Source organism: Aulostomus chinensis, chromosome 12 (genome assembly GCF_037954235.1).
Source record: "Aulostomus chinensis isolate RoL2024-O1b breed Wild chromosome 12, RoL_Achi_v1.0, whole genome shotgun sequence".
Lineage (NCBI taxonomy): Eukaryota > Metazoa > Chordata > Actinopteri > Syngnathiformes > Aulostomidae > Aulostomus > Aulostomus chinensis.
Genome location: NC_141331.1, coordinates 18,899,214 through 18,914,612, shown reverse-complemented (window position 1 = coordinate 18,914,612; position 15,399 = coordinate 18,899,214). Strand labels below are relative to the sequence as shown.

The 15,399-nt window shown below is 41.8% G+C and overlaps 1 protein-coding gene across 1 annotated transcript; it reads left to right on the top strand.

Moving 5' to 3' along the window:
* The first annotated feature begins 1,728 nt into the window (after positions 1-1,728).
* hat1 (histone acetyltransferase 1) lies at positions 1,729-14,487 on the top strand. Its single transcript, XM_086220672.1, has 11 exons — positions 1,729-1,867; positions 2,499-2,570; positions 2,647-2,722; positions 4,911-5,031; positions 7,467-7,643; positions 8,654-8,775; positions 9,352-9,456; positions 9,832-9,938; positions 10,676-10,827; positions 11,736-11,852; positions 13,847-14,487. Exons 1-11 carry the CDS (start codon positions 1,861-1,863, stop codon positions 14,015-14,017), a joined length of 1,227 nt encoding a protein of 408 aa, XP_086076798.1. The 5' UTR covers positions 1,729-1,860; the 3' UTR covers positions 14,018-14,487.
* Positions 14,488-15,399: the final 912 nt, after the last annotated feature.

Here is a 15,399-nt window from a genome sequence, read left to right as displayed (position 1 = left end):
ATGAAATTATAGACTTACATTTTACATTACACTGCACAGGTGAATCGGGGCAGCATGGCTTGGAGGTAGAGTGGCTGTCTAGTAACCAAAGGGTCACTGGTTCAATCCTCACTTCCTCTGGTGACCATGTCCAAGTATCCTTGAGCAACATACTGAGCCCCTAATTTCTCCTGATGGCCCTGCGATGGACTGGCGACCTGTCCAGGGTGAACCCCACCCCTCGCCCAATGTCAACTGGAATAGGCTTCCTGTCTCTGGATATTTCTAAATTTCTCAGGAACACAGACGTTGACATTCATGATCCCCTCTCCCTGAGCCTGACCTTGGGGGCCAGGGCACAAAAAGGTCCAACACAACAACGTTATTTTCTTCCCTCTGCCGCAATTCTCTCATTACTGCTATTCCTCGAAAACGCTAAATGACTGTAGTTTGAAGTTCAGAGATCAAGCTGCATGCATCGGGGCCATTCAGACACAATTCATTGTCAAAGGTCTGTAAAAAAAAAAAGTGGTAGTGTTCAAGAAGGGGTAATCAAGTGCTGACTGGGATGATAGCACAGCATCGCCCAAGCTAACCCCCGCCCCCACCTCATTTCTGTTTATTTTACTGAGACACCACAGTAGTCGAGCCTGCCCAATTTTTTTTTGGAGTGGAGGAGTTTATATTTTCACAAAATTGTCCAAATAAGGTGGAGCGTGTTCAGTCACTTACACATCTGCTCTATCACAGATTTACACTGGCATCTTGTGTGTCAACAATTTTTCTTTCTAAAATACTACTGCTGGTTTATGAAGCACTCGAGGTACATTTCTGATCTGCTGATACATTACAAACCGTGTGGACATCTCAGGTTATCTTGACCAAGTTTGTTTTCATTACTGACATTCAAAACTAAATATCAAGAGTCGCCATTATGAAACAAACTCACAGAGAATTTGAGGTGTGGTCAAATTCTTAGTTCAAATAGCTGAATTCTAAGTTTTAATTTCCTGCTTATCATATGCCTATTTCAGCTTAAGCATATATTCCAACTCATGAAACTTAGTTACATTCTATTGAATGTCTTTCTATATAATAATGTTTCCTTATACAATGTTTTTCTTGAGTCTATTTGATGTATGACTTGAAGGTGATGATGATAGAAAAAATCTTTTTTCTATCTGTACATGACTCCCTTTTTGTTTATTTAGAATGCAATCACTTAAAGAATCAATGAATTGTTAGTCAAGCAACAATTACATTACAACAATTATGATACATGTAAAATAATCTAGGCTGTATTTGATTAATACTATAGCTAAAAATATAGTTTTGAGAGTGTGTATCTAATAATTGTTACGATGTCCTATGTATTGTTGAATAATTCCCATTTTACAAATGAAAAGTTGAAGTCACTTGTGGCCACAGTGGCCGCTGTTTAGCAAAAATTACAGAAGCTCAAAATAAAAGATTTTTGATATCCTCATCAGAAAAGATGTTCTCTCCGACATATCAAATAAACAGGAATATTTGACCTATTCGCCATTTGATCAAACTAACCGACATGAACATCTAATCATCCAAAACATCTATTAGATTATTTCACACTAAACTAAATGTTTGTTTTTCATGTGTATCTCATCCAGCATTTATTCTGTACTTCATCTGGCTTTTTTTTTCGTTGTTTTTTTTTTTTACACCAAAAATACTGCAGTAATATATTGTTAACTTCCAAATCAAATAAATCAGTGCAGTAAAAACACAGGGGGATTTGTTGGGGAGGAACTACATCCTGTTTTCACGGAAACACGCGGACCCGGAAGTCCTGATGAATCCGCGGGTCTTTTGGGACAACAGAGTTCCGCACAACAGCGTGTAGAAATGGCGGGTAAGTGGTGGACTTCTTTAATTCCTTACGACTATCGCCTTCATTTCAGAGCACGTTTACCGGCGAACGGACGACGGTGCTGCCGTTAGCCGGCGCGAGCGGAAATAGACTCGTGCTGTGGCCAAAACAGCGCGAGCTAAGCTAACAGTGCAGTGAAGAGGCAGCAGGGGCCTGTCTGCTAACGCTATCAACATGCTATCAAGCTGAAATAAATGGCTGTGTCCAGCAGCGTGTGCCTACGATGCGGTTGAATGTGAAGATGAAAATTTGGATTTCAACCGGACAGTCGTCAAATAAGTTACCTCGCTCCATGTGTGCACAGAGGGGCTGATGCGTCTGCTAGTTGCTAGTAACGAGCTAGAGGGGTTGTTGATAGTGAACAACAGGAAGCTCAGTAAACCAACATGTTTTAATCCAGCGGAGCTGTTTCAAATAACTGAGCAGTATTGAGTGTGTGTCATAGTGTAATTGACGCCTTCCAGCACTGGGGGGGTTTGTGGTCCGACAGGCTCAAACTTGCCAACAAGTGTCAGCACTGTCTTGTTTCTGATCCCTGTCAGCAGCTATGGTGGATGTAATGTGCATAGATTTCTGCCAAAATGTTCATTCAGCATGTTTTATTTTTCTCCAGTGGCAAACACAATGGAGAAGAAACTGGCCGAATACAAATGTGACACCAACGAAGCTATAAGCTTGAAACTAAGTATGTTTAATTTATATTTAATTTCATCAGTAATTCTACAATCAGTAATTGACTGATCTATGAACCCTGTCTTCAGTTCGGTTTCCAGAGGATGTTGAAGATGACGGCACTACATTTCACCCAGAGTACAGCCATCAAATTTTTGGAGATGAGTGAGTTTCTTTTTTTCCATCATTTCTCTACCTTGTAATTTATTGTGAACAATTTATACAAATTTTTCACTGTTGAAAGGGAAAATGCAGGAACTCATAAGTTTTCACACATCTCTAAAGCCCCTTTCACACTGCAACCAAAAACACAGGTGTTAGGGCACTCTGAAAGGGTCGACTCGGCATTCGACCCGCCAATTGACCCGGGTTAGTGGATCGCCTCGGGTCGCCTGCAGTGTGATAAAGGCGACCTGCGTTGTCTCAGGTTTCGTGCGATATGACCTGTTGATGTAGATCTACCTTCCTGTCGCATCCTGATTCCGTCACTGTGCCGCCTGTCAGGGTGTCATCGTGGAAGCTCCAGGGGAAAAAATAAATGGGCTGTGCTGGGCTGGGCTGGGCTGCGCTGTGAGAGCTGCTCACTCATCTCTCTATAAAGTTTTGGCCTCTGCCACAAATCAGTCTTCCTGTTGATGTCCTTGAGACTCCTCTTCACTCCTTTTTTTTTCAAACAATTTACATGTGTATGATCTTACGTGAATTAATCTTTGCTTGGGAACTACCACCAACCGGGGAACCCTAACCTGAACTACGCAAGCGCGACCATGTTAAACAACTTGTATCGCGATCTTCACAACTTTTTTACCGATCATGGCAGCGCACTGGCAAGATTGTGAAGTCTGTGAGCTGCTCGCCATCCACAGTGAAGAGGAGGTCCGGCAGCGGATTTCTGGAACCGTAAGGGACACTGTGATTTATGGGAACATCACTGGCATTTTGAGGGAGTGGGTTTGACCATCCGGAGCGCACCTGCACGCCGGTGGAAAACGCTGACACTGAGAGCAACGACAACACTAATGTTTGACTCAATGACATCCATGCTGCCGTGTGGTTACCTCGCAGTGTTCCAGTGCACTTTTATGTGTAATGATGACGTTGTCAGTGCGATGACAAATGAGAGAGAAAAACACAGGCGCGCAGCCCTCACAGCGGGAGCTCAGACCTGCGTCTGCTGGAAGCTTGAATGCGCCCTAATGCCAAGCAAACATGGGTACAAAAACCCGCTTTGGCACGCGGTTGTCAGTGTGAAAGGGGTATAATTCAGCTTTGCACTTAACTTAAATTCCCACAAGGTCTTTTATGCATGCCAGGTAAAACCAGGCTACCTATTAACCTTTTTTATAGCCACACAGGTACAGCACTATTACTGTAGTGAGAACAGTTCTAGTATGAAATGATACCCATCTTATGAATGGCTTTTTAGCATTGCAACATTAAAGATGAAGCTGGTTTTATGTCATATCATTATAGCCACAGTCCAGTGCGTTTGTCCTTATAAACACCCGCCCTAATGACAGTAATTCCAGTCTCACAGAGCACACTAATATTATTGGATATGAGCAACGCCACATCATTGTCAGCAACACCTGTGTCTGTGTGAAAGCTGTCAGTAGCATGCTGCAATTCTCTAAATTAGCCAAAACTAGCATTAGTTATTTTTGCACTTGCTGCAATCAGGGCAAAGGAATTTCAGTAATTAGGTCATTAATTATTTCATTGTGCACAATTTCCAGTGAAGCTCAATCACAAAGTTGCATAATGACGAAATCAATGTTAACATAAACCGCTGGTGACTTTTTGCATAATGGAGCAAAAAGCTAAATGAGTGTTTAGATCATCATCAAGTATTTGATAAGTCTCAGGAAACATGGAACCTTTTCCACATTTGCTGTTATGTGGAAAAGTCAAGATATAAATACTCATTTATAAGTAAATACATGTGAAAAAGATTCATTTTTAGAATTTAATTTTGTTTGAGAAAACATTAAACCCTGAAGTGGCAATCTCCTCTCCAGCATTCTTTTTTTCTCAACTTGTCTTTACCTGTTAGATGGTTTGGCTGTTTGTGTTCTGCTCTCTTATGTTGGGAGGGTTTACTTTTACCAGTTGCGCATCGCCTGGCACACACATACAATTTCCGATCAAAACTGATTCATCAACATATTTAACAGATTTGCTTGTCAGTGAATGTTTCCTGAATCCCAGTAAAGGCTAAGGAGGCTAAACCATTCATGCTTTGGACTGATTAACAGTACTTATATGCAATGAATTAAATATTTGCATGACACTCTCCTTGTAAAATATCTCACTTCTCTGGGATACGTACTGATTTTACTCACTTTTTCTCCAGTGAGGTTGCTTTTGGATACAAAGGTCTTCAGATACAACTCTTCTACACTGCTGGAAACCTTAGCACCCTCTTCAAAGTGAAATATTCCTCAAAAGTGACGGAGACGTTTGACTGTGTGGAGGTAATACTAGTGTTTCTTTCATTTCTCCATTTTAATGCTCTAGCACCCCTAGCAGGACTATTAAAACTTGTGTTGGACTTAATATCTGTTTGTCATGTGACATTCATGCTTGTTCTGTTCATGTTATTATGGTCATTATAATGGGAAACCATGTTGAGCCGATTGCCATCATCAAATGAATCCAATTCCAGAAATGATAAAGGAGCTTTCACTTCACTTTTTGCTTTTTGGGTTTTCCCAGAAAGCTGTTCAGGCACAAGTCTGTTAGTATTATTGTACATACTTGTACTTAAATAAATGTTTTTTAAAATGATGGCTGTAATATTGTATCAACACTCTGGTCCGAAAAATATACTAATCTAGCTGCCAAATACTGACTGTTGGGAAAAAATCTCATCATATGGGGAAAGTTTTACAAAGTGTGAAAATAAATACATGGGCAAGGACACGTTGTGGATGGGAAGTAGACATGAAAATCAGAGGAAGCTTTGTCATTGGTTGTAAAACTAGCACAAACATCAAAATGTTTCATCAAATCGTCAAATTTTTAAATCTTTGAACAGGAAGAGAGGGATTTTGGTGTTTAAAAAAAAAAACTATAATGGTTAGATGCACAATTTCACAGGGAAAATGTTTCGTGAAAACTTTTTAAAATACTATTAAAAAAAAAAGTGCTGGTACCTTTTTGAAAAGCGGTGATTAGCACCACCGCTGCTGGAGTGTCCATCACAGCCAGTTCCAGTTCCACTTTCTAAGAAGTAAACGGAGCCATCACAGATTTGGGGAAAATAGTTTGATGCCACAGCTGATAAACAGAAAAGTGACGTCTGTCTGTATGTGAGTGAGTGAGTGTGCCACTACTTAGTGTTCAGTGTTGACCTCTGAGTGTTCACCTTGTTAAGGGTTTGAGTGCAGCTGGTGTAGAGTTAGAGAGAGCGAGGGGAGTAGCAGAGTTCAGGCTGCATCTGAAGAGTGTTTGTCTCTGAGTGCATGTGGACAGTCGGGGTGCAGTGCAGCTGGTGAGGAACGAGGGGAGGCAGTTTACACAGCTGCCATGTTGATACAAGTCTCAGGAAAAAAATCACCTTTTTCCTTTTTTGAATCAGCTATAAACACCCAACATAACTGGACTTTGTTTTTACAGACAATTCTTAAAGCTGCCCCTTTTATGTACATGATCTAGATGCCTGAATGCCTGAAGTAGTTATCTGCAATTATTTATAACACACCAATAATCAACATAAGAGTGTAAATATGTTTGGGAAATAAATGTAGTATTTAACAAATCATTATCTGTAAATGGCTGCTAATTGTCACTGTAGCGCGGTGCTGTGGTTTAGATTAGGGAGACAGAACAATACCAACACAACAAATTAGATAGTTTTGTACTGCCTTTGTGCTTATTGTTAGAAATCAAAGACTTTCACCAAATGTTCTGAAGATACTTTGTTAAGTTATATTCACGCCAAACGGAGGCATCCATTCTGGACGGCTGTGCAATTTAGTGTCTAGTGTGTAGGAGAGTGGCTGGAACAAAGAGACTTGTTTGTCCATGGCCTTTTAAGTATGGCCCTTGTTTCTTAGAAATGTGGCTGAACAATTACAATGCTCAAGAGGCATTCAGCTGCAGGTGCATTACCTCCAGTTAGATATTAGCTGATGTCTGAAAGGGGGGAGAATTAGCAGTATTTTGTATTAGCCTTTTGTAGTGCATTTTGCTCAGGCCTTCTTCATTTCCCAGTTTTCAATGCTGAGCAGCAAGGGTCTCTGTGGCGAAATAATGCCCATCACACATGTAAATGGTGTGAAAGGGCTGCTTAGTAAAGTGTTCTCATGTCAATCCTTGTGGAAATGGATACAATGCAAACATTACAGCTGAACTAACCACACGTTTCACTGAGTAAAAAGTCCAAGGGTAGGGCCCCTTTGTATCAGGGGCTCTTTGAAAAATGGAGGGGCAAATTCATTTGACGGGGTTCACTTGGCAGGATTAGAGGAGAGGCCTCTATTATGGATGCCCAAAGGTTTGTTAAGTTGAGATCAATTCATAAGGTTTAATTTCCCAGTGAGAAGCAGAAACGTGTTATTGTGGCAACTTCATCACATATTCATGGTTTAACATAAGTAGTAAATGTACAGATTTAAGTGGTCTTTTCAGGGGGGGGGGGGGGGGGGGTCCTGCTCAGCTGACAGTTTTAATTGCCTAAATGGTCATCTTTTCATTATCCCAGGAACATAACTGCTAGGAGTTTTTATTTATAGGTTATTTTGTGCTATTTTTGTATTCTCACCTCATGCTAACACTTATGTGCGTGAGATCTATATAAATCTACAGTTTTTTAAAGCGAAAACCTCAAAAGGATGGTATTTTGAGCTTGACTTTCTTGATGTGTGGTCTTATTAGTGCTCTAAACTGATGTTGTATTATTATCCAGCCTGATGATATTGAAGGAAAGATCCGGGAAATTATCCCTGCCGGGTTCACCTGCAACACTGATGATTTCATCTCACTACTGGAGAAGGAGGCCAATTTCAAGCCCTTTGGCATGCTGCTGCACTCGTACACCGTCCACAATGAAGAGGCAGGGGAGCTCACGTACCAGATTCACAAGGTACATACAACCATGAACGCTCATCTGGGATGGATTTTACAGTGGACTTCAATCACTTGTAGCTGTTTTTACTCTTGCATTGTAATGGAAGGGATGAGATTTAACTTAAAATAGTTGTCAGTGATGCAGGAGAATACCTGCAGATGTTGGTCGTCTCTGAATACATCTTTACTGGTCTGTTGCTGAAGTCTCCTCCTTGCTCTTCTGATGTTAATCAACAACACCGGACTAATTTGATGAAGCGTAACCTTCAGGTGAAGGTCCTCGCCGTCAGGCCTAAAGGTGCGGCCTGTGACGTGGTAGCCTGGTCAGAGAGTTGAACTCTGGATTTCCTGTTGTATTTACAACCACTGAGAAGCTCCGAGTACTGTCCTCGGTGGACAAGCTGCTTCAGCCAAGCAGCCTGACAAAACATATGACGCCATCACATGCCGAATCTAGTTGGAAAAACAGCGTTCATATCTTTTCCACCTAGAAACTCCCCTAATGTATCCTCCTGTTCTTGTTCTGTCTGTGTCTACAGTAACTTCTCCTACAGTTGTGTTTCTTTTGCTAATGTTACCACTTGTTTTTTTAAGAGACGCCATTTTCTACTACTATGTTTTGCCAGCATCATCATAAACTACAGGAACCAGTGATTTTGAGTGGCAGAAGAACAGTTGCTTTCGAATTTCTCGTTGTGGTCTTGGTCTCAGCAGGCTAGAGCAGCAGAGGGGGTGGGGCAAGGAGCAGGACAGCTTTGTAGAGTGTATTGGAACTGTCAAATGAGGAGGGGGTGCAGTCGAGGAGACTAACAGCAAATACGATTTTTGGATTTTTCTCAAAAGCTTTTGATGTAAAGGAAAACATTTATTTTTTCCATGGATACTTGTGTTTTTCTCATTTTAAAAATTGTATAAACTTGTTTTTTAAGTCATGATATTGACATCGTTAGCATAGGCAGTTTCAGAAATATGATCAAAAGTCTGATATTGTGCATCTCTAATATGCATTTGTCTTCTGGGCCTCAGGCTGACTTGACCTGCCCAGGATTCCATGAGTACCACGAGCGCCTGCAGACCTTCCTCATGTGGTTCATTGAGACTGCCAGTTTCATCGATGCAGACGACGATCGTTGGGACTTCTTTCTTGTGTGCGTGCCCTACTTAATTGACATCACCCCCGAACCCACCCACCCACCCACCCACCCTACACCACCATAAAGCCTATATTGTGTCATTGAAAAACAAAGCCCCCCTTTGAGGCGCTTGTGACCAATTACCAGGCCAGTTTGATTATATTTCCCCCGTAGGAGAATAGTTGATCAGGCTAGAGCTTTCTTTGTGCCAAAAGCCCTTTTCATTTTTTTAGGGGCAAGAGCTGAATTGAATACTGTTGTCTTTTGAAACACTGAACAATGTCTGAACAGTAAAAAGAGCCTCTGCCAGTGTTTTCTTTACCTTGGCACCTATTAATACTGACAATGGGCAAAATGGACTGAAGTGATTCTGAGGAGCTCAGTCCCTCCTTCAGCCCCTTCTCGTCCTCTAAGTTGCAGTACTCCAATTAAGTGCATAATGTATTCAGGTTGTAGCAGGTGTACCCATCGGGCCTGGCTGCTCTAACATGCTGGGGGTGAGGGGTGGGCAAGAGAACAGAGTAGCCAAAATGGACACTGCATGGGAGTGTGCCTGTAATTGACCTGTTTGCCTTTGTGTTTTATCTGCAGATTTGAAAAGTACAATAAAGATGGGGAGACTCTCTACGCAACTGTTGGCTACATGACAGTTTATAATTACTACGTGTACCCAGACAAAACCCGACCACGTGTAAGGTAATTGCTGGGGCAGCACGTGCCTTCCCATTCTTTTGTATGAAAAAGGAGTGGAAAATTATACATTTCTTTATCCTCTTCCCAAAGAAGCCAAATTACTGGCTTAGATAGCCAACCATTCAGCTAGATTTAGTTTCATTATGAAACCATGGTGATTTGTATCTGAAAACAACTTTATAGATAAGCATTTGATGTGAATTGATTTAATTAGTTTTAGTCACGGATCAGGACAACAATCTGTTTTGTTTTTGTTGTTTTTTTCCTCCCTGTATTAATCATAGAATTACTGTTCAGAGGAAACAAGAAACTGTTGTATGATCATTTACATTTTTAACAATCTTCTATGTTTGCATATTTTTGTTTTTAACTGAACAGCCAAATGCTGATCCTGCCTCCATTCCAAGGCGAAGGTCACGGAGCGCAGCTTCTGGAGGCCGTGCACAGATTTTACTGTAGCCTCCCCAAAGTGCAAGACATCACAGGTGAGTGTCTGGATTTAAATGTATTTATGTGTTGTTGTTGTTGTCTTTTGTTTTTACTGTGGTGAAGAAAGTAAGAACCCCAGACCGTTTAAAAGATTTGTTGGTGGATCCAGGATGTGGTGAGTTTGGTGGGCCGGCACGTCTTGCTAGACTTTGGTGAGGTTTTATTGTAACTTGTTGGATTGAGATCTTGGCGCAGCATGAAGACACTGGATGAATACTAAAGAGGCATCCCAGATTTCCCTTTCACAGAGGAATTTGGTCCGAGACGCAAGATAAAAACTAAGCGGTTGAATAAGCAGACGGGTCCTACTAATGGGGTAATCTGGGCAGTCGGTGCTTGGTATCAAACTTTGGCACTTTTAAGGCACTGATTGAATTGTTTTAATACTACAGAATCATTCATTCCCTCTGGAGAAAATCTAAAAGTTGTGATTTATTTATGTTGGAAATTGATTTGAGTTAAAAAACAAAACAACAACAAAACCACTGAAGAGTTAATACAAAGAAAGAGGTCACTTTGGTAAAATGATTTATATTTTTGTGTTGTCAAACTGTTCTGAGTGTGTGAAATGTTGAGAACCTGAAAGATTAAACCAAATCTTGTTGCAACGGAAATTCATCGGTATTAAAAATGTTTGCTTTCAGGAACCAGAATGGAAGTCAAGGTATCTGTAGGGTACCAAGCCCAAGCAACACTCGTCTGAAAATAACTGTATGATGCTGTTGGTTTGCAGCTGAAGATCCTTCAGAGAACTATGTGAAGCTGAGAGACTACGTGCTGGTCAAGCTCTGTCAGGGCCTGCCGTCGTTCGCTGTAGACAAGCTGCACCTTGGCCTCTCGGCTGACATGGTCAAAGAAGCTCAGGACAAACTGAAAATTAACAAGGTTGTGTATGAGGCTGCTGCCTGTGCTTGATTATTTTTAGATCAGTCCTTTCCTCCGTAAAATGTCCGGAAATGTCCGCAAACTCAAGACCTCTTAAAATTCAACCACAAAAGCTACAAGTGTTTATAAAACTATCAAAAAAGGGTGAAGAATGGCTATTTCTCACATCGAAGAAGTTCAAGACTGAGAATGTTTGACATTTTGATCAGATAACAATTTAAACTCTCCCTGGATTACGACAAGTGTTAGATTTAATCTTGGTGGTTTGCTAGATCATAAAGCCAGTTGGTTACGGACGTTTCACAGTGGAAACTTGGAAGAAAGTCAACTCACTCCCCTGTAAGTGTGGAATCACAGAAACAAGTCATTGGAACGCAGTATTACCATGTCTAATCTCGCCTCCGTTACCAGGGATTATCATCCCCTCTGAATGGTCAAATGTGATGAGAAAGGAGTCTTATCGCTCAGAAAATTAGTCTTTATATTTTAGGGGGAAAAACCTGTCCATTTACGCATTAATCAGACTCAGGTAGTTATGGTTACAGCAAAGTCAGATTAGAATTAAAACTTGAATAAATTAAAATTGGTCATTATTCAAACCTGTCGTGCCACTATGCCTACTCCACACACTGAGTGGTGTCTATGCGTAGGTGTGATCCAAAGCTCATGTTAACCATGTGTAGCAACCAGTTCCACAGCTTTGCCCTGAGTACTGTTAGCCTCTGTGTTAGCACATGATTATTGTAGCAGGGATTTTTTTTTTTAAGTAAATGGTCAGATTTTTTCGGCTTTTTCCTGATTTTATTACGAGCTTAACGTAGCTCTCGTGCTCAGAAGTATAAAATGATCTTTTTGTGCGTTTGAAAATATGGAAATGTTTAAGTCACCCATTTTATACGCTCCTACAGAAACATGCACGGCGGGTATATGAAATCCTGCGTCTGAGAGCGACAGACATGAGTGATGAAGAGAAAGCAAGAGAGTACCGCCTGGAGGTGAAGAAGAGGCTGTTTGGACCGTACAGGGTGAGCTTTTAATCACAGAAGTAGAATGTTGGTGTCAACTGGATCCATAAGAGGCAGGTAGACGATGCCCTCACGCGCTCTCATCTGTCGCTGAACGTCAGCTCGTCTCTGTTGCTGTCACACAAGAATCCAGTGAGCAGCCTTCCATCTTTTGTTAGCCTGACATTACATCTGTTCTGGATTGTATGGCATGCACTTACAGTTTTGTCACTGTTTATTGTGTTACAATTAAAAAAAAAAAAAATGTATCTCCAGTCTTGTGGAAAATGATAGATTACAACTGCGTTATTGTTACAGCCACAATAGGGCGCAACAGGCGTCTCTGGCAGTAGCAAGCGTAAGCATTTTCCTATTCAGGCAGAAGTCATTAGTCAGGATTTGCATTTCTTTAGGCAGAATCATTTTCACAAAGCTCTTTGACAAGAAGCCGCTGCCATTCAGGCTTGTAGCTTTACCGTTGCACCGCTTCACCGGCAGAACTGCACTTTTGTCAAATAGGGATTTTTTTTTTTGTCATTTCCTCGTTAAGTATTCTCAGATTTCGTGATGCAGACTTTGGTGACCAGAATATCATGAACTTGCAGGTTTTTTTTTGTTGTTGCTTTGTTTCCACCAAACCTGCACTGTGGGAAAAGCTAAAGGAGATGTCTGTGCACCAACGTAACACCCCACGTCCTGTTTGCTGGTGACATTTTAGATTTGAGCTGCTCACTGATACTTTGCATACCAACCATTAGAGTCTTTGCTGTCAGCAGAGTAACCGCATGTCTCAAAAGAGGCGCAATCTGACATGGAAAAAGACCTATGTGGTGAATTGGGAATTCATCGGGAAAGTGGCGGGGAGAGATCTGGTGGCCAGATGCAGGCAGTTTTTCCCTCCCTGAGGAGATTCAGCATGTAGTTAGACGAATGGTAGTGAGGCCGCCACTGCTTTGTGAATTCTGAGTGGATTATACATTTCAGCTCAAACCTGGCTTCTCTTACACTTCCCCAGAGACCATGTCTGCATGCAAGTGCATGCAGGTTTCTTTCATGCAGCAGCACTAGACTTGGTAAATGCAGAGTTTGTCCGTCCGTGTCCCACACTCCGAGTTCACTACTGATACTTGATGCACTTTTTAATGGACGTGTACAGACAGTAATCTAAAGCCTGGAAATAAGTTGCCATCGTTGAGCGTCAGGTTCCCTTTACTCAAAGTGTTGAGTGGGGATTATCTCACTGAACAAAACAAGCAAGTCTCATAAACGTCTGTATGCCACAGCTTTCTCTCAGTTAAAAAAAAAAATCCCTGTGGCTCTTGGTTGGGGAAAGAGCTGGAGATGGTTCTGGTTCTGCCTCCAAGACACGTCCTCCCTGCAGCACTCTATTTGGCCATAAAGCAGTTATTGGGGCATTCCCAGCAGAGTCAGATGAAACTAAAATAACTGGAAGACCAAAGCTCAACTGATACTCAAATTCACATGTAAAGCATGTAACGTAACTGTTCCATCATCTGATTTGTTAGTGATCCTATTGAGTCATGGATAACGCTACATTACCTCATCACTGTTCATCTTGCAAATTCAACATGTACGGTCCTTTCAGTGCACGTCAAGACCATGAGCGTCTCTTTTATTGGTATGTTCCCATTTTTGTGGAACTAATAATGTTGCTGCAGCCGCCTCGTCTCTCTGTTGGGACAGAGCTCCTCTGTCCTTCCTCTCCGCTGCAGCGTCCGTTTCAACCTACAAGGCCCTTGGTTTTGGGTTGCTTCTGGTATAAAGCGCGATTATATTGTCATCTGAGGCGAATTAGACACCAGACCTGAAGTCCAGACCAAATGGAGTAGGTGTGAAGGGGTCCTGTGTTTATCAGTGCTGAGACAGGTGAATCCCAAATCAGAAATTGCGTATCCACAGCCATTGCCCATCATCTAGCAGGTTTATAAGTTGTGGAGGAAGTAACACAGTTGAAAGAGCAGCCTCATAGACGTATGTTTGTCTTTGTTGAGCAGAAGAATCAGAGGGAGCTGACGAAGATGAGGAAGTGCCTGCGGCCGGAGGAGCTGGTGTCCCACATGGGTCAGATGGACACTCAAGTCCAGCACGAGGAGCTGGAGAAGAGCTATCAGGAGGTGGTGGAAGACTACAGGAGAATCATTGAGAGGCTCGCGGTGCAGGCCTGATGAGAGACGCTGCCAACCCGCCACCCTTCGGTGGTCCGCCACGTCTGTACAGAGGCCACATCAACTACAGACTTTAGCTGCAGCAGAGCAGAAACTCTTTTGATGTAACAAAATCACAGTGAGTTCAAGAGTGTTCACAGTAGCTGAGTCAGGTGGACCAGTGCTACGTTGCAGTGAAACGGCTGTTTGTCTCCCAGCTGATGTTGATAGTAGAGGAAGAGAATAGCGCAGCTGGAGCGCGCCACTTCCTGTTTGTACCACCTGTTCAATCCCAGTGAGATTCCGTTTTACAGGTTCACCACTCTACAGAGCTTCTCCATTGTAGACATTTTTTTGTCAAACATTTCCCAGTCAGTGTGTGTTTTGAGGCACTTCATACCGAAAATTATTAAAAAAAAAAAAGGTTTTGTATATTGCTCATAATGTGCTTTTCTTAATGTAAGGAGAATAAAACTGAGCGATTCAGAATAATTCAGTTGCTTTATTACATTATGTCATCTTCATCATGGTCTTGCTTAGTAATAATAAATTGCCTATAATTTGATCGTCATCCAATCAGGGAAATAGAAACATCCACTAAATATCTGGAATGTCACCTAAATGCAGCTTTCCATATTAAGGGGATGGAGAATTTAAAAAAAAAAAAAAAATGTCAGTGCACGGTTGAATATTCTAGATACCTGCACACCTGATAAATGCATTTCCAGTATGTGTTGTGTATATTTTAGCCATTAGGAATGTAATTTTGTTCAGGCACCCTCTCCTGGCTAATGCAACTTCTGATTGCCGCTGATGTTGAGTGTCACACTAATGAGTATTATGATTTTCAATGAAAACCTTTGTACCACTATAGTGCCCCTGCTTGTGCACGATCACTGCGATGAATACCCATCGTACTTTATGATACTTTAGCACATTGTCACTAAATGAAGGCTGCCAGGTCAATTTTCAATTTTTCCTCCCTCTCCACTTGAAACAAGGCAAAACCTTGGAACTCTTCACATCTCTAATTCAGATTGATTTGAATCCACTCGTGGCCACAAGGGGCCTCATCTCACTGTCGTTTCCTCTGCTGTTTTCTGCTGCCGCTGCATGTTCAGCGTTGCACTGCACAAAGTCAGCCGACTGACCCGCTGGTGCAGGAATTTATGTGCTCACCAGTCCTACCACGATATGACCAGAGACTGATGCTGCGCTAATCTTTACAGGTGGACCAGGAGAACTCAGTTGTGTGGACCAGTTGCATTTAAACTTGAATCCTCGGGAACCTCAATAAGCTGTAAACCCTATATGACCCTGATATCTACAGAATTGTTTTGTTGATTTTCTTCTCACGAGAATATAAACTCATGCAACCTCATCCAGCATTGTTACCCTGACCC

What these genes read in the sequence shown, in the direction of transcription:
- hat1 (XM_086220672.1), top strand. An exon ending in CGTTGGGACTTCTTTCTTGT is followed by an intron (nt 8,776 to 9,351) that starts GTGCGTGCCCTA and finishes TTTTATCTGCAG; the next exon opens with ATTTGAAAAGTACAATAAAG. An exon ending in CAAAGTGCAAGACATCACAG is followed by an intron (nt 9,939 to 10,675) that starts GTGAGTGTCTGG and finishes GTTGGTTTGCAG; the next exon opens with CTGAAGATCCTTCAGAGAAC.